This window comes from Brassica napus, chromosome C7 (genome assembly GCF_020379485.1).
Source record: "Brassica napus cultivar Da-Ae chromosome C7, Da-Ae, whole genome shotgun sequence".
In the NCBI taxonomy this organism is placed as follows: domain Eukaryota; kingdom Viridiplantae; phylum Streptophyta; class Magnoliopsida; order Brassicales; family Brassicaceae; genus Brassica; species Brassica napus.
In genome coordinates, this window is record NC_063450.1 from 35,617,712 (window position 1) to 35,642,167 (window position 24,456).

At 35.0% G+C, this 24,456-nt stretch overlaps 2 protein-coding genes and 3 pseudogenes across 2 annotated transcripts; all 5 read left to right on the plus strand.

The window, feature by feature from the left end:
* Positions 1-8,793, plus strand: LOC111208035. The gene is made up of 2 exons (XM_022706734.2): positions 1-106; positions 8,534-8,793. Exons 1-2 carry the CDS (start codon positions 1-3, stop codon positions 8,791-8,793), a joined length of 366 nt encoding a protein of 121 aa, XP_022562455.2.
* A 3,125-nt stretch (positions 8,794-11,918) lies between these two features.
* Positions 11,919-14,168, plus strand: LOC106349458 (pentatricopeptide repeat-containing protein At2g01390). Its single transcript, XM_013789422.3, has 2 exons — positions 11,919-12,792; positions 12,983-14,168. Exons 1-2 carry the CDS (start codon positions 12,375-12,377, stop codon positions 13,981-13,983), a joined length of 1,419 nt encoding a protein of 472 aa, XP_013644876.2. The 5' UTR covers positions 11,919-12,374; the 3' UTR covers positions 13,984-14,168.
* A 222-nt stretch (positions 14,169-14,390) lies between these two features.
* Positions 14,391-15,787, plus strand: LOC106349459 (annotated as a pseudogene).
* On the plus strand, positions 15,787-19,830 carry LOC125590258 (annotated as a pseudogene).
* Positions 19,475-22,151, plus strand: LOC111208036 (annotated as a pseudogene).
* Positions 22,152-24,456: the final 2,305 nt, after the last annotated feature.

Sequence of the window (24,456 nt, forward strand, 5' to 3'; positions counted from 1 at the left end):
ATGTTAAATCTGAGACAAATCTTTGGAGGGAATGTCGCTTTAAACGAAAGCTTCACAGCAGAAGATTTTGCGAACAAACGAAAGCCCAAAAGATGGTCAGGGCCCTGTAGAGTTTCAGCGATGCGACATAGGGGTTGGATGGGACCGGACACAATATTAGTATCATTTCTACACAGTATTACTTCTACTCTGTTTTTAGTTTTTTTTTTGCCATAGTATTAGAGGTGTTAGGGTTAGCTTCTGTAAATCCAAAATTTTCATTAAATGACATTAACAGTTTTAGGCTTTTAGCAAAAAAAAAATCTGCATGTGTAACAAGCTTTTATCTTTCGGACTCTCTTTTCTTTAAACATTTTAATGAATTAACTAGATTGAAGCGCGGGTTTGTTGGATTATAGATTAAAAAACACTTTGATATGAATTAGTATTTTGGGTGTCGTACACTATTATGTTACAAAGTTGTATATATCGATGAAGAAAATTTATTTAAACTTAATTAGTTTATTTGAGATTTTGTATATACACTTTTATGTAACTTTCTATCAGACATAAGCATTTTATCTGAACCTAAAAAATCAAACCAAAACTGACACGAAAATATATTCAATTTGTGTCGAGGTCCAAGACAGTACCCATTGGGTATATTTTTGGACCTGCGGGTTTCGGTTTGGTCTGAGTCCTATCTGAGAACCAATCGGCTAACTAAAGTACCCAATTTTTTTTTTGTATCTGGGTATTTAAGATATATTTTCGGTATTATGGATATTTTTAAGTTAAAAGAGTAAAGCTATCAAAATTTTACTTATATATTTTGTGTATTCGAATAAAATTTTGGGTATTTTTTAATTCTTTAGTTCATATTTTGGGTAAAAAATTTGGGTCGTTTAAGGTATTTGAATATTTTCGGGTATTTTTTTGATTTTTCAAAAATTTCGTGTTTCTGATATTTTTGTGTTTTCGGATATTTAGAGTATTTTCGTATCCTAAATATCCAAACTAATCCAACTTGTCATATACCCAAAAATATAGTTATTTAAATTATTGATGCGAATTGATCCGGACCTGAAAATAACCAATCTGGATCAGAACTGAAAATATTCAAATACCTACTTGGTCTAAATGTCTGGAACCCGAAAGGAATCGTTCCATACCTGGTCCGAGTTGATGAAATTTAAGATTTAAATGGCACGTTTTTTCTAGTTTAGTATTGCAATCCCAACAATAATCTAAGAACATAATACAAAACCTTCTACATTGTCGACAGTGTCTGCTATAATTTGCTTTAATAGTGTTGATATTGGTATATCATTAATGGTAGATGTTATAAGTTGTAGATACTATAGGTGGGTACCTTTGGTAACCATTAAGCATTTTATATGTAGATAAGATAAGTGGGTCACAAAAAAAATTGAAATTAAAAGAGAGGTTACATATATTTATAAATGTTAGAAACTATTATTTGGTTGCTATATGGTAAGGGTTGGTTATAATATTTGATTGTATATAATAGAGTGGATTAAAAATAAAAGGGTGCAATAACTTTGTTTAAGTAAATTTTTTTGGATTTTTTTCCTTTTAATAATATATATATCTGTTGCTCAAAAAAAGATCAAGAATGTTATGAAAGCAGCAGTCACCGCAATTGTTGAAAATATAAAGATATGGGGCTCGCTGCACTATTTGCACAGTGAATTTCTTTCTCTATATACGAACGTTTTCGTTCATTGTATATCAATTCCTCAACCTTCTCTTCTCTCTGTAATAAACTCTTTCTATCAGTGTTAAAAATTCTACGGGTATAAATTTTGCCCTTATTTAAATTCCCGCGATACAATAAAATTCCAGTTCTATTTATAACACGTTATCAACACGATCACTCTGCGATTCGGTAAAATTTATTTGTATCATTTATACCCTGCTATAATGGTCGGTATACCGTCTCTACTATTATTTATATCATGTTATAATGGCCGGAGTACCGCATATATTATTTATTAGTAATTTAATTAATTTATTGGTCGGCCTAGCCTCCTTATATTCTGTTTATTATTTATTGGTCGGCCGAGCCGCCTTATATTCTGTTTATTATTTATAGGTCGGCTGAGCCGCCTTATATTCTGTTTATTATTAATTGGTCGGCCGAGCCGCCGTATAATTTATTTATTACTCTCGATTGACCGGCTGAGCCGTCGCATAATTTATTGTCATAACATAAATATTTCATTGCCATAATTTTTTTATTTTTATTAATTTTTATGAAATTTAATAGATTTGATTGACCATTTAATACGATATTTTCAGACTGATTTTTGGTGCACTCGATTTAACCCCAACAGTCACAAAGAAATTTTTTCAAAAATTTTCTCTTTCTCAAACGGTCATGAACAGTGATTTTCATCTATAAATATAACTCATTTTCACTCCATTTCATCATTCAAAACATTTCATCTTCTCTCAAAAAAAAAAAAAATCAAATCACTCTCCTCCGATTTTTCATTTCAAGAAAGATGATTCGTGTGCACTTTTGTTTTTATGTGCCATTTTTATTTGTGTTTCTATTTATGGTTTATTCGTTGGACGGGTGAATTTAAGATGACTGTCGGTTTAATTTTCTTTACATCGCTTCTCCTTGTAATTGCTTGCATGATTAATGTAAACGGTTCCTTTTAATATGAATAATATTCTAATAATTTTTATTTATGTGCTTTAGAAATACAAATGGCAAAAATCGAGAAACTTTAGTTTCCGGCATTGGAAGTAACTGGGACAAACTACACGGTATGGGTTACAAACATGGAGCTTCATCTAGATTCCGAGAAAATACTCGAAACAATAAAAGAAGGCAACATATCAACCTCTCATGAAAAGGCTAAGACCGTGATATTTCTGAGAAGGCATCTAGATGAAAATCTTACGCATGATTATGCGAGAACCAAAGATCCCTTAGATCTTTGGAAAGTTCCGAAGGAGAGGTTTGATAACCAAAAGAAAATCACTCTCCCCCATGCACTCGATGAGTGGAAAAATCTACGATTTCAAGATTTTGAAAAAGTAAAAACGTACAATTCCGCTATATTGAGAATAGCGGCGCAATTAGATTATTGCGGTAAGCCTGTCTCGGAAGCAGAAATGCTCGAGAAAACTTACCAAACGTTCCACAAAAATCATTATGTTCTACAAGAACAATATAGAAATTGTGGGTATACGAGGTTCTCTGAACTCGCTGTGGCGCTTATAATAGCGGAAGGAAATAATGAACTCCTCATTAAAAACTACAATGCCCGACCCACTGGAACCAAAGCATTTCCTAAGGTAAATGCAATGGATATAAAAAATCCGGAAAAAGGAAATTATTCCTATCGTGGGCGTGGTCGTGGCCGTGGTCATAATCGTAGTTTTGGTCGTGGTCGTGGTTATCGATTTAACCGCAGCCATGAAAGGAGTAACAACCCAAGAGGAAGGGGGTCCAACACATGGAATCGATCTGATCGGGTAAAAGGGAAAGAAACCAAAGAAAACCTTACACATAAAAATGAGAACGTCTGTTACAGATGTGGATCGAAGGGACACTGGTCTCAAGTGTGTCGAACTCCTCGGCATCTATGCCAATTGTACCAAGAATCTATTAAAGGCAAGGCAAAGGAAGTAAATCTAAATGAACACCTTGTGGGTACAACATCGACATACCTCGAATCCTCTGACTTTATGGGAGATTTCGACGAGGCCACTCATCAAAATAATTGAAGTGCTTGTACTGATCAAGCTTAATAATGCCTAGTGATGCCATAAAATATTATGTATTTCACTTTCAGAATAATGTTGTATTTCATAATAACTAATGTATAATTATTGTGTACTTGTTATTGATGCATAATATGTTTACTTATGAAAGTTTATTTTCTTTATTGATATTTAACTGTGTGTTACAGAAATGGATAAGAAAGCAAATGGAACAACAACTAAGCAAATTGGTAGAGAAGTTTGCATACCAGATAGTGGCACAACGCACACTATACTGAAGGATGAAAGATATTTCTCTACTTTAAAGTCAGTAAAAATGACTGTAAACACAATATCAGGTCCTACAAACCTGATCGAAGAAATTGGCAAGGCAAACTTTATGTTGCCTAATGGAACAAAGTTTTCCATAGATAATGCCTTATATTTTCCAAATTCTAAGAGAAATTTGTTGAGTTTCAAAGATATATACCGTCAAGGGTATAACACTCGGTCTGCAACTGAGAAGGGAAAGAAGTATTTATATATAACTTCTGAAAAATCAGGCAAAGGCCTTGTACTGGAAAAATTTCCAGAACTTCCTTCTGGATTGCATCACACTTATATTGATGCTATAGAATCACATCTTGTGATCAAAAGAAATCCAGAAGATGTTACATTATGGCATGATCGTCTTGGTCCCAGGCACTACAATGATGCGAAAAATCATTGAAAGCTCACATGGTCATTCAATAAAAACCCAAGATATATACCAAAATAATAAAATGACATGTGATGCGTGTGCTCTTGGGAAATTAATCATAAGACCATCACCAACCAAAATTGACAAAGAATCACCAAAGTTTTTGGAAAGAATCCAATGTGATATTTGTGGACCAATACATCCACCGTGTGGACCATTCTACTACTTTATGGTATTAATCGATGCATCGAGTAGATGGTCACATGTTTGTTTGTTATCATCTCGAAATATGGCATTTGCGAGATTTCTAACTCAGATAATCAAATTAAGAGCACAGTTCTCAGATTATCCAATTAAAAGAGTTAGATTAGATAACGCTGGTGAATTCACATCCCAAGCTTTTAATGATTATTGTATGGTATCAGGGATTGAAGTAGAGCATTCTGTTGCTCATGTTCATACACAAAATGGTTTGGCAGAATCATTAATTAAACGGTTGCAACTAATTGCAAGGCCATTGATCATGAGATCAAAACTCCCAACCTCTGTATGGGGACATGCTATTTTGCATGCAGAAGCACTAATTCGGATAAGACCAAGTGCATACCATAGATATTCCCCATTACAGTTAGCATTTGGAAAAGAACCAAATATCTTTCATCTAAAAATCTTTGGTTGTGCGGTTTATATTCCAATAGCACCACCACAACGTACAAAGATGGGACCGCAAAGACGGTTGGGAATATATATTGGCTATGATTCTCCATCAATAATAAGATACCTAGAACCACAAACTGGTGATGTGTTTACGGCACGATTTGCCGATTGTCATTTCAATGAGAAAGAATTCCCAACTCTAGGGGGAGACAATAAACAAGTAGGAAAAGAGATCAAATGGAGTGTACCATCGTTATTACACCTTGATCCTCCTACGAAACAGTCAGAACTAGAAGTTCGACGTATCATGCATTTACAAAATATAGCAAATCAGCTACCTGATGCATTTGCTGATACCAAAATGGTAACTAAATCACATATACCCGCTGCAAATACTCCTGCTCGTATTGAAATACCACAAAATGGTGGAACGGCAGTTGATACACGTGAATCAGGAACACGTTTAAAGCGCGGTAGACCTATTGGTTCAAAGGATAAACTTCCTAGAAAACGTAAGGAATGTGAAAAGCATGATACTCCCAAAATAACAGAAAATATTTTGGACGAAGAAAATTGTGAATCTAACGACAATATAAAGCATCTTGAATTTGAAGGAAATCATGAGATTTCTATCAATTACATCCATAATGGAAAGATATGGAAACGAAATGAGATGAATGATACTGATGACGTTTTCTCATACCTTTTAGCAAAAGAACTAAATGAAGAAAACGAAGATCCAGAACCAAAGTCTGTATATGAATGTCAAAAGAGACATGACTGGATAAAATGGAAAGATGCAATTCAAGTCGAACTAGATTCGCTTAACAAACAAAACGTATTCGGACCTATTGTGCTCACACCCAAAGATATAAAACCTGTTGGATAAAAATGGGTGTTTGTCCGAAAAAGAAATGAGAAAAACGAGATTACAAGATACAAAGCTCTTCTTGTAGCCCAAGGTTTCTCTCAAAGGCCAGGAATTGATTATGAGGAAACTTATTTTTCCTGTTATGGATGCAATCACATTTAGATTTCTGATGAGCCTAGCGGCCAATGAAAATTTAGAAATGCGTCTCATGGATGTTGTTACGGCATATTTATATGGATCATTAGATACTGATATCTATATGAGAATCCCATATGGATTTAAAATGCCAGAAACGCTAAGTTCCAAACCTAAAGAGTTATGTGCAATAAAATTGCAAAGATCATTATATGAGTTAAAATAATCTGGACGAATGTGGTATAATCGTCTCAGCGAACACTTAACAAAAGAAGGATACACGAATGATCCTATATGCCCTTGTGTTTTCATAAAGAAAACAACATCCGGATTTGTGATAATCGCGGTGTACGTTGATGATCTTAATATTATTGGAACTCAAAACGAAATCCAAAAGACATCAAACTATCTGAAAGGAGAATTTGAGATGAAAGATCTCGGGCAGACAAAATATTGTCTAGGATTACAAATTGAGCATTCTCAAAAGGGTATATTTGTACATCAGTCTACATATACCAAACGAGTATTGAAACGCTTTAACATGGATAAAGCAACTCCTCTTAGCACCCCGATGGTCTTTAGATCACTTAATGTTGAAAATGATCCGTTTCGACCATCTGAGGAAAATGAAGAAATACTTGGTCCTGAAACTCCATATTTAAGTGCAATTGGAGCTCTTATGTATCTTGCAAATTGTACTCGACCTGAGATATCTTTTGCCATTAATCTTTTAGCGAGATTCAGTTCGTCTCCTACGCGTAGACATTGGAATGGAATTAAACATGTCTTTCGTTACCTTCAAGGAACAACTGATTTAGGCTTGTTTTATCCTAAAAGTTCAAAAGGTCAAATGATTGGTTTTGCAGATGCAGGTTATTTGTCAGATCCACACAAAGCTCGATCCCAGACATGATATGTTTTTACAATTGGAGGCACCGCCATATCTTGGCGTTCTCAGAAGCAGACACTTGTTGCTACTTCTTCAAATCACGCTGAGATCATTGCACTCCATGAAGCAAGTAGAGAATGTGTATGGCTAAGATCAATAAGCCGACACATCCGTTCGAGCAGTGGGATTGACAAAAATACGGAGCCAACTATTCTATATGAAGATAACGCGGCATGTGTTGCTCAAACGAAAGAAGGATATATCAAAAGCGATAGAACCAAACATATACCTCTGAAGTTCTTCTCATACACTCAAGAGCTCGAAAAGAATAAAGAGATTGAAGTAAGATATGTTCGATCATGCGACAATGTAGCCGACCTCTTCACAAAATCACTCCCTACCTCGGTATTCAGAAAACACATCCATAACATTGGAATGCGTCATCAGAAGGATATATGACTGCTTATTCGAGGGGGAGCTTACGTAGTTGTGCTCTTTTTACCTTACTATGGTTTTTCCCATTGGGTTTTACAAGAAAAGTTACAAAGACGTTAAGCGAGAATGGATAGTGACACCGGTCCCTAAGGGGGAGTGTTATGAAAGCAGCAACCACTGCAATTGTTGAAAATATAAAGATGTGGGCTCGCTGCACTATTTGCACGGTGAATTTCTTTCTATATATACGAACGTTTTCGTTCATTGTATATCAATTCCTCAACCTTCTCTTCTCTCTATAATAAACTCTTTCTATCAGTGTTAAAAATTCTATGGATATAAATTTTGCCCTTATTTAAATTCCCGCGATACAATAAAATTTCAGTTCTTTTTATAACAAAAAAGATTTTTTGCCTATATTCTTTTGTTTCTTTTGGTCGACAACATGTTTTTTTTTTTTTGCCTAAATCTGTGTATACTGCCTATCAACTCTTACTAATTCGATATTTGTAGAACGATCAACGTAATTTTTGTATATGCGATTAGTCCAAGTAGCCACGTTATGTTTTTTATACCTCTTTTATGATGCGGTTTTCATCTATTTTCCCGCTAAATATTTCATTTACATTTCCACATTTTCAACTGCCTTACTTTTCAGTTGGCTGCTAGTGGTTCCTATCATATACAATAGAAGCACAATGTACGGTGTCGACCAAAAAAGAACTATATACATCTGGCATGTGTGTTAATTTGAACAAAATAAAGAAATTGTTCTACGTAGGCTGCTAGAGTGAAGAAGACAATCATATGTTCAACAATCAACATAATACATAGAACAACTAGCAAGTACGAAGTCAAAACATTAGAATTAATAACCTCAGTGCGTCATTTAATTTGAAATTTTTCACAATGATATGAAACATCAAAACTTTCAAATCAAACCACTGCCTCTCTCACTATCCGTCTATCTTTATATATTGCTTCCATCAATACTTTCTACTTTCATTCTCAAAATTTCCTTCTAACTTTCACATATCTTTTAGCTAAATCAACGTTTCTTTCTATCAGTAACCCAACCTTTAAATCATAGTCTTAATTCCACGCTACTCTATATATAACTCACAAGGCGAGGTTTTGCATCGGAGGATCATGTGGAAGTTTATTATAGTGTTGTATTTTATATCGTTTGGATCAAGAGGAACATCAATGGCTAGGCTGACAGTATGGAAGATGCATAAAGAAGATATAGGACAAGGGTTTGCTTCTCATAACAAGCTCCAAAGAGGTCGAGTTTCAGCTTCACAACCTTCGCAATGCCACCATAGACTAAGCCCTCTTTCCCATTCAAAGGTTTATTCTTCCGAAAGTTATGTTGCTTGCCCTTGATCATGCCTCCTTCATTGACCTTACCAACAACATTTTTGTTCTTTTGATCTTTCATATTTAGTTGTATCCGTAGAGATTTGATCCGACTCAATCAAAAATAAAAGAGCGTACTTAAAACATATTTTGGATAATTAAAAACATATTTTCTGTTATATATAAAATTACTAACTTGATCATTGACTAGCTAATTAACAGAGATGGAATACAAAATGTACTCCTCAGAAGATGTTTTGTTATCTAACACCACTAGGATAAGAGTTGCGCCTTGCGCATGGTAAATTTATATGAAAATTATTTAAGAAATATCGTATGAAAAAATTTATATTATTGATCGAATTAATATATTTGGCTCTTAAACAATTTTTTAAAACCTTTTTTGTTAATTACATAATTTGTTTACTAATGAACTGATCCTATTTTTAAAAATATTTTCGGTCAAAAGATTATTTTTCGAATAAAAACCTAACGTTTAGGCCAAAGAATATCATGTCTACTATTTGGTTACAATGAAACTATGCCAGCTCGGTTTTATATCATGATTTAGCAATTAAAATTTAATTATGGTTATGAGAAGTTTACGTTCACGTGCCAATCCTATCTATCTTCGATTTTTTTTTTCATTTTTGTGTCATTTTGGTTATTGCTCGATAAAAATATTGACTTTTGAGTTTATTCTCATTTCTTTCTTTTATTTTGGCCAGAGATTTAGAAAATGTTTAAGATTCAAAATTATTAAAGAGATACATACTTAGGTTAAGATCTGCGCCTTGTGCAGAATAAATACTTATTTTATATTTTTCTGCATATTATGAAATAATAAAATAATAATTATATATTAAATAACTAATAAATTAGTTACTATTGTGTAATAAATTGGCTTGCACATATAAATCAAATGACCGCTCTTGTTTATTCGCAATCATTTTAGAATAAATAAATCAAAACAATCAATCTTATCTATCGTATATGATATATAGTTAAATTTAAACGACATGAAGTATATATATATATATATTAACATAAACACCTATTAAAATAAAATTATTTATTTATATGATTTTATTATCATTGTATCTTATTATAGAAAAAAGTTTAAACATTGATCACAAAAGTTTATGTGAAACTTTTAATAATTTTAGCAATTTATACTCGTTTTGAAAATTCAAAATACAACATATACAAAAAATCTAAATTTTTAATATATGATTAATGTAATTGTGTAATTTATTTTAATAGTAAAAAATTAAACAAAAATGATAGAAATCATACATATTATTAGCAAATTTGCATTATTTAAAATCATTAATTACTATATATCATAATAACATTAGTTCCGTAAGTTTTATTTAAAAAATAATATATAATGAACAACCACCTTGCTAAGTCTCAAAAGCACCTATTAAAATAATATATAATTAAATTTAAACGGTATGAAGTATATATATATATATATATATATATATATATATTAACATAAGTACCTATTAAAATAAAATTATTTATTTATATGATTTTATTATCATTGTATCTTATTATAGAAAAAAGTTTAAACATTGATCACAAAAGTTTATGTGAAACTTTTAATAATTTTAGCAATTTATACTCGTTTTGAAAAATTCAAAATACAACATATACAAAAAATCTAAAATTTTAATATATGATTAATGTAATTGCGTAATTTATTTTAATAGTAAAAAATTAAACAAAAATGATAGAAATCATACATATTATTAGCAAATTTGTATTATTTAAAATCATTAATTACTATATATCATAATAACATTAGGTCCGTAAGTTTTATTTAAAAAATAATATATAATGAACAACCACCTTGCTAAGTCTCAAAAGCACCTATTAAAATAATATATAATTAAATTTAAACGGTATGAAGTATATATATATATATATTAACATAAGCACCTATTAAAATAAAATTATTTATTTATATGATTTTATTATCATTGTATCTTATTATAAAAAAAAGTTTAAACATTGATCACAAAAGTTTATGTGAAACTTTTAATAATTTTAGCAATTTATACTCGTTTTGAAAATTCAAAATACAACATATACAAAAAATCTAAATTTTTAATATATGATTAATGTAATTGTGTAATTTATTTTAATAGTAAAAAATTAAACAAAAATGATCGAAATCTTACATATTATTAGCAAATTTGTATTATTTAAAATCATTAATTACTATATATCATAATAACATTAGGTCCGTAAGTTTTATTTAAAAAATAATATATAATGAACAACCACCTTGCTAAGTCTCAAAAGCACCTATTAAAATAATATATAATTAAATTTAAACGGTATGAAGTATATATATATATATATATATTAACATAAGCACCTATTAAAATAAAATTATTTATTTATATGATTTTATTATCATTGTATCTTATTATAGAAAAAAGTTTAAACATTGATCACAAAAGTTTATGTGAAACTTTTAATAATTTTAGCAATTTATATTCGTTTTGAAAATTCAAAATACAACATATACAAAAAATCTAAAATTTTAATATATGATGTAATTTATTTTAATAGTAAAAAATTAAACAAAAATGATCGAAATCATACATATTATTAGCAAATTTGTATTATTTAAAATCATTAATTACTATATATCATAATAACATTAGGTCCGTAAGTTTTATTTAAAAAATAATATATAATGAACAACCACTTTGCTAAGTCTCAAAAGCACCTATTAAAATAATATATAATTAAATTTAAACGGTATGAAGTATATATATATATTAACATAAGCACCTATTAAAATAAAATTATTTATTTATATGATTTTATTATCATTGTATTTTATTATAGAAAAAAGTTTAAACATTGATCACAAAAGTTTATGTGAAACTTTTAATAATTTTAGCAATTTATACTCGTTTTGAAAAATTCAAAATACAACATATACAAAAAATCTAAAATTTTAATATATGATTAATGTAATTGTGTAATTTATTTTAATAGTAAAAAATTAAACAAAAATGATAGAAATCATATATATTATTAGCAAATTTGCATTATTTAAAATCATTAATTACTATATATCTTAATAACATTAGGTCCGTAAGTTTTATTTAAAAAATAATATATAATGAACAACCACCTTGCTAAGTCTCAAAAGGGTTTAGGCTGTAGAGAATCAGAACCAAAGGAGAAGGAACTGTCGAGTCACAGATTGAGACGAAGCAAGTAAGAGTGGATAGGGGAGTTTGTTGAATTTTAATTTGGATGATCTTATCCACAAATTCATGCGCTTCTCCACCATTTTCCGCAAAGCCCCAATCCAAATCGGCCATCTCCAAAGCTCCGTCAAGCTACTCTAGTCTCTTCCCCGACCAAGACCCAGAAACCACACCAATCGCTTCTTCCGAAAACCAAAACTCGTCAAAACCCAGACCCCAGAAGCCAAGGTTTACACAAGAGACACAGTATCCAACATCTACAACATCCTCAAGTACTCCACCTGGGAATCCGCTCGCGCCCAGCTCCCAAATCTCGGCATCAAATGGGACTCTCACATAATCAACCGCGTCTTGAAATCCCACCCTCCCATGCAGAAAGCTTGGCTCTTTTTCAACTGGGCTTCCGACATCAAAGGCTTCAAACACGACCACTTCACTTACACCACCATGCTCGACATCTTCGGCGAAGCGGGTCGGATCCAGTCCATGTACTCTGTTTTCCGCCTCATGAAGGAGAAGGGTGTGGTGATCGATACAGTGACGTATACTTCGCTGATTCACTGGGTTTCGAGCTCAGGTGATGTCGACGAAGCTGTGAGGCTGTGGAAGGAGATGAGGGGTAGTGGGTGTGAGCCTACCGTCGTGTCCTACACGGCTTACATGAAGATGCTTTTCGATGGTGGGAGGGTGGATGAAGCGACGGAGGTGTATAAGGAGATGTTACGGTCGAGGGTTTCTCCGAATTGTCACACTTATACGGTGTTGATGGAGTTTCTTGTAGGCACTGGTGAGTTTTAATATATGCACACCAAGTGTTTGTCAATATTCCTAAGTGGATTTTTTTAGTTAGTATTAGTATATAGTTTATAGTTATCTATTTAATTTATATGAATGTTGTATTAGTATATGTGCATTTATTTTCTGGGGTATGTAGCTGTGAAGATGATGTCTTTGTTTTTTTTTTATTTGATTTGCAGGAAAATGTGGTGAAGCCTTAGACATTTTCTTTAAAATGCAAGAGATTGGTGTGCAGCCAGATAAAGCAGCTTGCAATATTCTGATTGGGAAAGCTTGTAAGTTCGGCGAAACGTCTTTCATGGCTCGGGTTCTTGTATACATGAAAGAAAACGGGATTGTCCTTCGTTACCCTGTATTTCTCGAGGCTTTAGAGACTCTGAAAGCTGCAGGTCAATGTGTCGATGTGTTAAGGGAAGTCAATTTGCATATTACTGCTGAATCTTTGTGCTCCAACGACACGGTTGAAGCCGAAGTTGATGACATGGAAAGTTCAGATGATAGTAGAATTATCAGCTCCCTTCTCTTGTTGAAGCAGAGTCTTGTTGCAGTTGATCATCTACTTAACCAGATGAAAGATAGAAACGTAAAGTTGGATTCTTCTGTTGTTTCAGCAATCGTTGAAAGAAACTGTGACCGTTGTAGAACCGAGGGGGCTTCGTTGGCACTTGATTACAGCTCGGAAATGGGGATTCATCTCGAGAAGTCAGCGTATCTTGCGTTAGTTGGTTACTTTCTGAGAGAAAACGAGCTTGGTAAAGTTATCGAAGCAGTAAAGGAGATGGTGAAAGCCTATCACTCACTTGGTGTGTACCAAGGAGCAACGTTGATCCACAGGCTTGGGTTTGGCAGAAGACCTCGCTTAGCTGCAGAGGTTTTCGACTTGCTTCCTGATGATCAAAAGGGTGTAGCTGCATACACTGCGCTGATGGATGTTTATATCTCAGCAGGGAGTCCAGAGAAAGCAATGAAGATATTTGAAGAGATGAGAGAACGTGAGATCGTGCCTTCGCTGGGAACGTACAATGTTCTGTTGTCTGGTCTTGAGAAAACCAGGGACTTCCAAAGAGAAGCAGCGTCGTTGAAGAAGGAGAAGAGGAGTCTTGTTGCTAATGGCCGTTTCCGGGGAAATGTAGATGTTGAAGAGAAAGTCTGTGATCTTCTGTTTGCTAGAGATCTGTAATCTACTTGGAAATGAAAAGAACATAAATGTTTAAACGAAGCCCATTAGTCACAAGTGTAGGTGCTCCGCAGGTGCGTACAATCTCTCAAAGTGCCTAATTTGATCGAATTAGGTTTTTCTTTCTAGAAGAAAGATGTGTGCTCTCTATGCTAATGATCCGAGGTAGTTTAGTTGAGATTGAGTTATTAGAGATCGTTTGATCAGGAGACGACGATGAATCCCAGAAAACCATGTGATATATGCTTCCAACTAGTGAGATTAACTAAGTGAATCTAAGTTGAAAAGGGAAAAAAAGAAAGGAAACATATACAAAAACAGTTATTAGAAATAATAAACTCAGGTTAATGAAAATCAATCACAAGCCTAGTTAGAAAAGGATCAGAGAGATCTTTGGAAAAGGAAAAAGAAAACATACATATCAGATCACAAACGGGATTATAATTAAATAAAATGGTAAGTAAAATCCTTAAGCTGCAAGGATTAGGTTCCGTAAAAGGTGTTATAAAAAGAGAGTTAGGGTCTTGTTTTTTGTTACTCACATACTCATCATCAAAGTTCTCTGATAATTCTATTAATAATGGCGACAACAACAAGAATGTTCTGTTTCGTGCTCGTGATGGTTCTAATGGGATGTTGTTGCTCAGCAAAAATCTACAAAGTGGGAGAGTCGAAGATATGGACAGCGAAGAAGGACGGTAGCTATTATGAATGGGCTAAGCGTAAGGAATTCCAAGTGGGGGATTCTCTGATGTTCGAATACGATGGCAACGTCAACGACGTCACTCAAGTTTCCAGTCGTTTGGAATACCAATTCTGCAACTCCCTTTCTCCTAAAGCTGTCTACAACACAGGGCATGATGTCGTGACTCTCACGGAACCAGGTTATCACTTCTTCATCACCTCAAATCGTTCTCAATGCGTAGCCGGACAGAAACTCGTCGTTTTTGTTGTCCATGACCATCCTATGATTCCTCCATCACCGTGAAAGATCCTTCCCTTCGGAAAAGATTACAAGGTCGGTGACTCCAACGAATGGAGGGTTCCTGAAGAGAGTGACTTCTATTCCAAGTGGAGTGAGGAGAAACAGTTTCATGTGGGAGACAATCTTCTTTTCTACTACAACGACCAAGTCGATGACGTCCTAGAAATCAACAGTGATCTTGAGTTCAAATCTTGCGACACTACTTCTCCTGTTGCCGTGCACAATGCTGGACAAGATCTCATAAGGCTAACGAAACCAGGAATCCGCTATTTTATTACCTCAAAGATTGGTCATTGTGAGGCTGGGCTTAAGCTTCGAGTTGTGGTGCGACCACTATCCAAAAGTGTTCCTAAGAAGATGCAGTTGTCACCTTTGGACCGTCTCATCAAGTGGCTACATGATTCCTTCACACCCCACCCCCATCACTAAGAAATTCGTTTCTTTTTTTTTTGTTTTGTTTGAGCTTTAGCTTCTTAAGTGTTTCTCTCTCTCTCACCTGTTTTTGTTCTTTAGTTTATTTTCCAAATAGTGTGTGTGTGTTTTTTTTTATCATATTCCAAATAGTGTGTGTTTATATTTTAAACATTAGTGTTTTCTTTATCAGACGAGTCAAGATGATCCATATTACAAAAAGATCGAGACTTTGAGTACTAGTGACATAATCCGATATCTGCCATATCAGATTCTCCATCTTACCATCACCATCTTAGCATCATCGCCATTGTTGTCATTTTCATGCTCGTAATTCACAAGTTTATTCTTTTCGACATGTCTGAACTTGATAACAAAGTATTGAATACGAACATCAAACAAACTGGCGCAAAGCACGGGTACCCTGTAGTGATTTAAAAGGAAGACATTACACAAAGCACACACCTAATAAACACAAAAACTCACCTCATCGAACAACCCTAATCTCTAGAGCTCCATTAGACCCATCTTTACTCCTCAGCTCTCGATAAAGAGCACATAAAGATTCCTCCATTACACAACAACATTCCACCAATACTTTGTTATCAAGTTCACAAGTTCACATTGTTGTCATTTTCATGCTCGTAATTCACAAGTTCGATCGAAGAAATCGGTGGGGCAAATGTAAGGATTGCGCTCTGCATCTGTTCCAGAATCTGATTTAATGGAGCTTGGCTCTGTATTTTGAGCTCTGGCTGTGGAGGAATTGGCAAGACGTCGGAGAATGTGAGGTTACCATGGCGGTTGTTTGTGGTAACGACGCAACCCGGTGTTCACCGCACCAACACCGTTAACTAAGTGTGGCCGCTATATCTCACCGGAGCTGGGATTGAACCAGCAATCAACTATCTTCAATGGATGATCTCACACTCGAGCCACCGTCTTTACAACTTGGATTCTCTCTCTCGTTAACTCGCCAAGAACTAATCTAACAACTCTAATCAGCTCAGCTTATTAACCCTTAACTAAAGCTAATTGACTCTTATAACTCGAGTTAGTTTAACCATAACAGATGTACATACCACACGCGTATTTCCTAGCTAGAGAGAGAGATCCGGTTTACTTCAATTACAAGCTTAAACCAAGGCTAATCTAAGCTAAGCAATTGGAACTAAACCGATACAAGACTTGTCTACAACCAACAACAACAACCGCCATCAGAACTCAACAAGCACCATCTCCAGCGACTCTCGCATTTCTCCTCTCAGTCACCATATCTTCATCTTTAACCAACTCCAGCGAATCTTTTTCCTCCTCACCTTTCCTTCGGTCACTTTTCTCTCAGATTTGTCAGCCTATCACCTTCGATCGTTAAAGAGAGGGAGTCAAAATGAAAACGCAAATACTACTAGTAGTAGTGAGAAGATATGCTTAGCGCGGATAAAAAAAAGTAGTGGACTTAAATAAAGATGCTAAATTTCAAAACTTGAGAGCATCATTATGGCTCGTACTTAGAGTGTATCTTAAGGGAGAGCCCACGGTTTAATGTGTGCAAAATAAGAGATGTTTGTTGTGGTTTTTTTCACTGTTCGCAGACCCCACCGACACGTGGCGGCTCGCGATTGGTGTGTTTTTTTAATTAATTTTTGTTTTTTTCAGACAAAAAGTAAAAAAAAAAAAAAAATTTAGGTTTGTGAGATAAAGAAGGCCTGATAAGTTTTTTTGAGTTCTGGAGTTTAGAAGATTACGATTGCACTACAAATCCTGTCCACGAATTCAGGCCCAGAAGCCGATAGTTAGGGGCCCATGGAAAGGTTCCTTTATTATTGATTTAAGAAGAATCAGTAGGGGGCAATTTTCACTTTGTTTGTTACGAGGAAAAACACCCAAGGAAGGAAAAAGATAAGAAAGATATGTCGGGGGATTCAGCTTCGGTTCCAGTGGGGAAGGTAGAGGCTGAGGAAAAGGTGGAGCCAGCGGGCGAGGCTGATGCAGACTTGGAGGCGGAGTTACCACTAGGAACTAGGAAGACCGGCTTTCCTCCCAAAAGATTGGGATGATCCGAAATATAAGGAACATGCTGATCTTTTCCTGGAACAAGTTGAAAAGTGCGAGGTGATAGCCCGCCCTTATTTTGATTAATTACGGTTCGTTTTAGATTTCCTTCATGGCATGTGTTATTCTATTAATCTCACTTTTGGGTTATTCAAATTTTAATTAGGGGTTTTATATGGACTTGGATAAATTTGACTACAAATTCGCTCCCGTCAAATTTGAATGGGGATTAAAGTTCGATGTCAAACTTAGCAACAAGGACTTGATGGATCTTCTAATCAAGACGGCCATCGAGGCAAAAAACGAAGATTATGGAACACAACTTGAGTTTGTCGAGTACGTGATTGCCAATGTAACAGCCGCCCAATTTTTGTTTTTACATAACATTGTGGGCTAAAGATCTCTCCTCGCCAAATCCAGAGCCTAAACTTTACCAAACATTAGTGCGCAAGTTCCGTGATGAGTTACGCGTTCATGAGTTCAAGCTAAAGCCATCACAACAAGAATGATTTAGTATATCTTTCGTGAGGTGGGTGACTCCTACTCGAAGTGCCAAGACAATTCCATCTTGAACATTTTTCTTCTTAAATAAGTTTGTGTTCTGTCTTGTCAACAAGTAAACAGGTTCAGACTTTTTATGTATCTTGTCTTTGTAGTTTGAACGCTTCTGCTTAGCTTGTATTAAAATACAATCATGATCGAAATGCGAGTGACTGATGAATGGTGGTATCCTAATACCAATTGGGTTGATGACATTAACATGTATCCTATATATACTAGGGATCGTTACCCGCGCCAATGTGCGGAGTTTTTGCATTTTAATCTATTTTTGTCTCTTGCTTACTAATCTAGCATTCAGTTTTTCAATACATTTTATCTTCACCATCTCCTATTGTCTTGTTTACATTTGTTTTCACGTTCTGTCGTTTGATTTGTCTTAGTTTTGGCTTGTGTAATAATTTAACCCTGCTCATTCTTCTTTCATTCTTTATTGATTGATATTTTTATTTCGCTTAGCTCTGTGTTGCCACTAATTTGCTCGAATCATTTTTCATCATCTGCTTCGTATTCTTTCCACTAATTTGCTCGAATCATTTTTCATCATCTGCTTCGTATTCTTTTCATATTCATTAACTATTGTCTCCAATCTCTTTAAATCCTAAAAATCCTACATGTTCTTTTGTTTATTAAATCACATATTAAATATTGTTGAAACTGTTTATTTATTCTAACAAATCCTTACAATTATAACTAAGATGATATGGATAAAAGACTGATTATAATTTAGTTGAAATTAAAGTCTAAAGTAGAAGTTATTAAATTTGCAATCCTTCTTTTTGTCATCCAAGATAGCTTTAGTCAAATCAATTATATTGATTTAGAAAACCCATAAGCTATTTCAATCCCAAACAACCAAAAAACAGGCGCATTTGTTATTGACGCTGCGGCGGGTTTCCTTTACTATAAACATAATTGCTTGTCACAACTATTAATAAATCCAAATGTGTTTACAAAAGCTACTCATATAAGAGTTTCATACTCATTTCTCTTTCTCTAGTCATCTCCTATGTTAGTAGCTATCATAATACAATCATCAAACAAAGGACATATCTCTTGGTTCCATATAGAATATGCAAAAGGATTGTTTTCTGCAGACTCCATGATTACTTAGTATTATAAATATCAAACTCTGTCTATGGTCTATTTATATGTTGAGGAAATGCCTCGAAATGTAGCTTCCAAATAATGATTTCCAGGTCAACACATTGCATGTTAACCTCCACAATGGGATCAGCGGATCTGCAGATACCGCTACATGTCGAGTTGAACGCAACTACACATATATTCCCTGCTTGTGCCTTTCATTCACAATCTGCAATTCTCCCAAGAACCAGAATCAATGTTAAATGAGGTAAAAGTTTTAGAGTCACAACAGACTTTGTATAGCCAAGCCAAATAAACCAAGCACCCAACGTAACATCCCCACTTGCCTATTTGTGCAGAAAATGACTTGATCATTATATAGTAGCACCGAGAAGTTAGATGGAGAATGAGGTATGAATGCAAAGTAGACAAAATAGTTAAAATCTTACTGATTATGGGAAATATAAGAAATCAATTATCTTGAAATGGCGTATAACCGTCCAATAGCGTGACAGAAGTACTTGTTCCTGTTCTCACCAAACTTCCAATTCTAAATGTATATATATATCTATTAGAGTTATTGCCAGCGCTCTGTTCCGATATTTGTTAGCTAAAATAATCCATCCAACATAATAGAAAAAAGAAACCAACGAAATTGTAAAGTTAACCATCAGCTGAGATGCTTTTGCTGTCCTGACACATTGCAAGTTTAGTGATTTCACTGTCAAAAGCAACAAACTAAGCAGTCATATACATCCGAGACATTTATTTACAAACGGTTCCTAGCACAGAAAAAGCATAGTATTATGTTACGGATGATAAGTTTGATGCATAAATACAGTTTAGAATTTTTTTTCAACTGAACATTTGTGTCTACTGAATTACCTTACAACACCCACTGCATTGTGATTTTGGCATGTTAAAGCTGAGAATCAACATTGGAGCTTGTGTTAGCATTTGGAACATGAAATATAGCACCATCAATTTTCAGTGTTAATTCCATTGACAATAGTTGTGCAAAAGAACTCTGCTAGTAAGGTAATCGTGATTAGTAATTCTTTACATCTTAGTGTCGTACAACTTCAAAACGATAGACACTTACAATCGATGGCTCTCAAAGATGGACCGCAAACCATCTAATGATATGCTTACCTCGTCGTATAAGTAATCCATGTCACTTCCCTCCCATAGGTAACGTTGCTGGTGCAGATCAATTCCCTACACCTCTTCCTCATCATTAGGATGCTCTGCATTATACCCTCTGTAAGGTTCAAATTTATGTCGTTAGAATTATCAGAGAAAGAAATATAAAGTACCATCCAAATCTTCAGGAGCATCGACATTTTCTTTATTCAATGATCTTCATTCAACCTAACAACCATCAAAATAAAAAGAATGTGAGGCACATATATAATCTTCAAAATCCAAGTTTAATGAATGGAAAAAAAAATTCAGGAAGATAGAAAATGTCAAACACTTATTGGCTTCTTCTTCTTTTACTTCTTGGCTCCCGTGAATGAACTGTCAAAGCCATCATTATTTGCAGGAAAAAAGATTAAACAAAGCAACTGTTGAAAAGAAACAAATATGTTTTACAACACATAAACTCTTATTGAACAATCAGGCAACATATAGTATGTCTCCCGTGTGACTCAGCTGAGTCCTCGATGACATCCTAAACGACAAATGTCTTCTTCTTCTTCTTGGTTAGATCAGAGGGTGCAAACTAAGGATGGCCAAAGAAAATTAAAACCACACAATCATGATTTATCAGGCAAAATAAAAGAACCGATGATGAATTTATTGAAGATGGGGAGATGTAGAGACTAAAGAAGAAAAACTGATTCATGAAACTCAAAGAGCCAATCTGTGTTTCTTAGATGAGTCATGAACCGATGATTAAAAATTGAAAGCCCTAAATTTCCATTGAAGAGAACGCTTACAGACCAAAGAGGTTTATTGGGCTTTTTTTTAACGAATCTCATTTCAAAACGTGAGTTATAAAGTATTTATTATATCATTACATAAAATAAATAAGTGTGAGTCCCACAGAGAAAACCGAAGAAGAAAAGGTTTCCGACCTTTATAAATATATATTTGTTTCAGCCATCAATGTACAAAGAATCCTTTAACTCAGTGGTATAAATGTTGTTGTTTAGATCCCAATAACCCGGGTTCGAGTCACAGATTTGACATTTTTCACACTTTTTAAAAGTGGGATCCACAAATCGCTGACGTGTCGCATCAGGAGTGATGCAACTGCCCTATTATAATGTAGATTTGTTGACCGATGAAAAAAATACTAAAAAATAATCATATTTTTGAATGAACAAATCTTTTCCCGACAGACTTTGCGGCTGTTTATTTGAGTGAATTATTCCGTCTCGAGTGAATGGAATAATGGGAAAGTTTAGGATAGTCCAATGTATTTACGGGGTGCAACAATGGCTAATAGAATGTGTAACGACCCAATCCGTAGTTACCATAATTGATTGGCATGAAGTTTTCATAGGTGTAAGAACTCAGCGAATGTTTTCCAGGTAAGGTGATTCAAGAGCCAAGGCATCTGGTCATAGCTACCGCAGACAAGAAACTGACCACATGGAGACCATAAAACAATCTTCGTCACACCAACTCCACATTCATACGACTGGTACTTATTTGACATCAACCATCTGGAGAATAGATTAGAACCTGTCCAAAGGAGCAACGTTGATCCACAGGCTTGGGTTTGGCAGAAGACCTCGCTTAGCTGTAGAGGTTTTCGACTTGCTTCCCGATGATCAAAAGGGTGTAGCTGCTTACACTGCGCTGATGGATGTTTATATCTCAGCAGGGAGTCCAGAGAAAGCAATGAAGATATTTGAAGAGATGAGAGAACGTGAGATCATGCCGTCCGTCGCTGGGGACGTACAATGTTCTCTTGTCTGGTCTTGAGAAAACCAGTGACTTCCAGAGAGAAGCAGCGCTGTTGAAAAAGCAGAAGAAGAGTCTTGTTGCTAATGTCCATTACCGGGAAAGTGTTGATGTTGAAGAGAAAGTCTGTGATCTTCTGTTTGCTAGATATCTGTAATTTAATGGCAGGTGAAGTTAACATACATGTTTAAACAAAGCCCATTAGCCACAAGTGTTGGTTCTCTCCTCAGGTTAGTACAATCTCCCAAAGCACCATTTGATCGAAATTAGTTTTTTCTTTTCTTTTTATTTTCCTGGAAGAAAGATGTGTACAACTCCACATCCACCTAAGATAAACGCTTCTTAAATAAGAGAAAACATTTCAAAAATTGTAGAGAGAGAGAGAGAGCGAGCTTACCTTCGACCTCGGTTGTTCCTCTGATGACCACTGCCCTCACCGGCGTTTCCTCACCGGAACCGCCAGACCCACCAGACCCACCAGATCTAACTTCAGCATTTACTATCCCTTCCACCTTTGTCATTTTCACCATTTCAAATCTAGATCTAAAAATTCAAATTTTTAGAAAGATGGATTTGAACAGTCAGATCTTTAAAGAGACTTTTTTCCCTAAAGATTTTGGTTTGACGTGTCTTATTGTCGTGTTCATACGACCCTTTACTGAAGCTCACCCGTCTCTCACTTTCACCATGTCAGTCACCACCGGATCTCGTTCACAGCCATCTCTGCAGGTTATAGATTTGAAACTTTATGTCTCTATCTTGCTTGCTTCGATGATATCCTTTGAGTGTTCTCTGGTGCCTTGTTCCGGCAAGCTCGCCTCTGTGCGACTCTCTGCAGTATGCAGTCTATGTTCTAGTATCACTCCTGCAAATGATAGTTTAAAGTTGCTTTCTCTGCAGTATGCAGTTGTTTCTATCTTTTCAGTGTTTCTGGATTGTTTATCCTTTCTGAAGTATGATTGCCTCCCATATCTTCCATTCGGTTTGAGTGGTCGTGTTGCAGGGAGTAGTGCGCCCAAGATTATGTATGCTTCCATGTTTGTTCTGTTAAAAGGCTCATCCATTTGGTGCTTTGTCGCCTCTGCTTGTGATGCCGAACTTCTGATTGTTAAATCTGCTTCTGTTGCGGTTTCAATCACGGGTGTTAGACCAGTACTTGTGCTCTCTAATTCCCAAAGCCTCAGTACAGTTCTTAGCACGATTGGCGTGGAGTTTCGAGGACTGCTCGGCGACATTAGTTGCTGTTTATGTGTTATTGTTGCTCCTATCCTATGGTGTTATATCATATTGCTCTGTTTTGCTATTGTAGCCGCAGATGTTTTAGCCGGTTTGGCTTTGTTATTGTATGATGTAAAGAATTTCTCCAGCTATGGAGACTAATGATTTATAAAGTTGTTGTTTGATCAAAAAAAAAAAGATGTGTATCAGAAAATCATGTGTAGTTTAGTTGAGGTTGAGTTAATGATCCGAGGTAGTTTAGTTGAGGTTCAATTATTAGGAGTCACTTGTTCAGGGGACGACAATGAATCCCAGAAAATCATGTGTTATATGCTTCCAACTAGTGAGATTCACTAATTTTAATTGAGTCCTCAATGATCTGTTGTAAATTTTTACCTTTTTGCTTTGTAGTTTCGTTGAATTTCTCTATTTTCGTTTGTGCTGATGAATTTTGGGAAGCAACTATGATTTCTGCATGTATGAATGTGAAGCCAGAATCTCTTACACTTGTTCTTGACTTCCACACTGGATTGTTTGACAAATAAATGATTAGTCTCATTACTCCTTGCAGTCATGCTGTTTCAACGGTATAATGGCAGAAGATTGGTATGGAGTCTCCGTAAGCATCAGTTTTCAAAGTTTGTGCACAAGAGCTCTAAAGACTCTTTTGCCAGTCTTCACTTGAAGCAATCATTAAGCAACCCCAGAAGCCTCAAGTCCTCGATTCCAAATACATCTCCAGAACAAACACGCAGAAGCTCGAGTAGAGAGAAAGAAGAAGAGAAAGCTATAGAGAGTCCGAGCCAAGTCTGGAGACATAGAGAAAAGCTTAACACTAAACTATTTCTTCTTCTTCCTCCACCTCTCCAACGACGAAGCCTTTGGACATGTGGATGTGGTGGAAGCAAACTTGTTGCAATAAAAGCTATCTCATCTTTCTCTTTGATGCAACACAATGTGAGAATCAATTACTTCCATTTCATTACATAACCAAATGACAACAATACATGATGTTTCCTTTTACAAAAGAAAAAAAGAAAGTGTAACATTAACTAAAAAGAGAGGTGATGTGTCGAGTTTTAACCCGATTATCTAACTGCAAGTGCACAGTAAAGTACGCAGTAGTAATGCGGGATCGAATCCACAGGGACCGATGATCACACGTAGAGTTGCAGACAAGTTAATAGCTACAGCGAACGAAGATATATTTTTGATGGTTTTTATTTAATTTTCTTTAGTGTCACAAA

Coding starts and splice junctions, on each gene's coding strand:
- LOC106349458 (XM_013789422.3), top strand. CDS start 12,375: ATGCAGAAAGCTTGGCTCTTTTTCAACTGGGCTTCCGACATCAAAGGC. Junction 12,793..12,982: donor GGAGTTTCTTGTAGGCACTG/GTGAGTTTTAAT, acceptor TTTGATTTGCAG/GAAAATGTGGTGAAGCCTTA.
- LOC111208035 (XM_022706734.2), top strand. CDS start 1: ATGTTAAATCTGAGACAAATCTTTGGAGGGAATGTCGCTTTAAACGAA. Junction 107..8,533: donor CAAAAGATGGTCAGGGCCCT/GTAGAGTTTCAG, acceptor ATAACTCACAAG/GCGAGGTTTTGCATCGGAGG.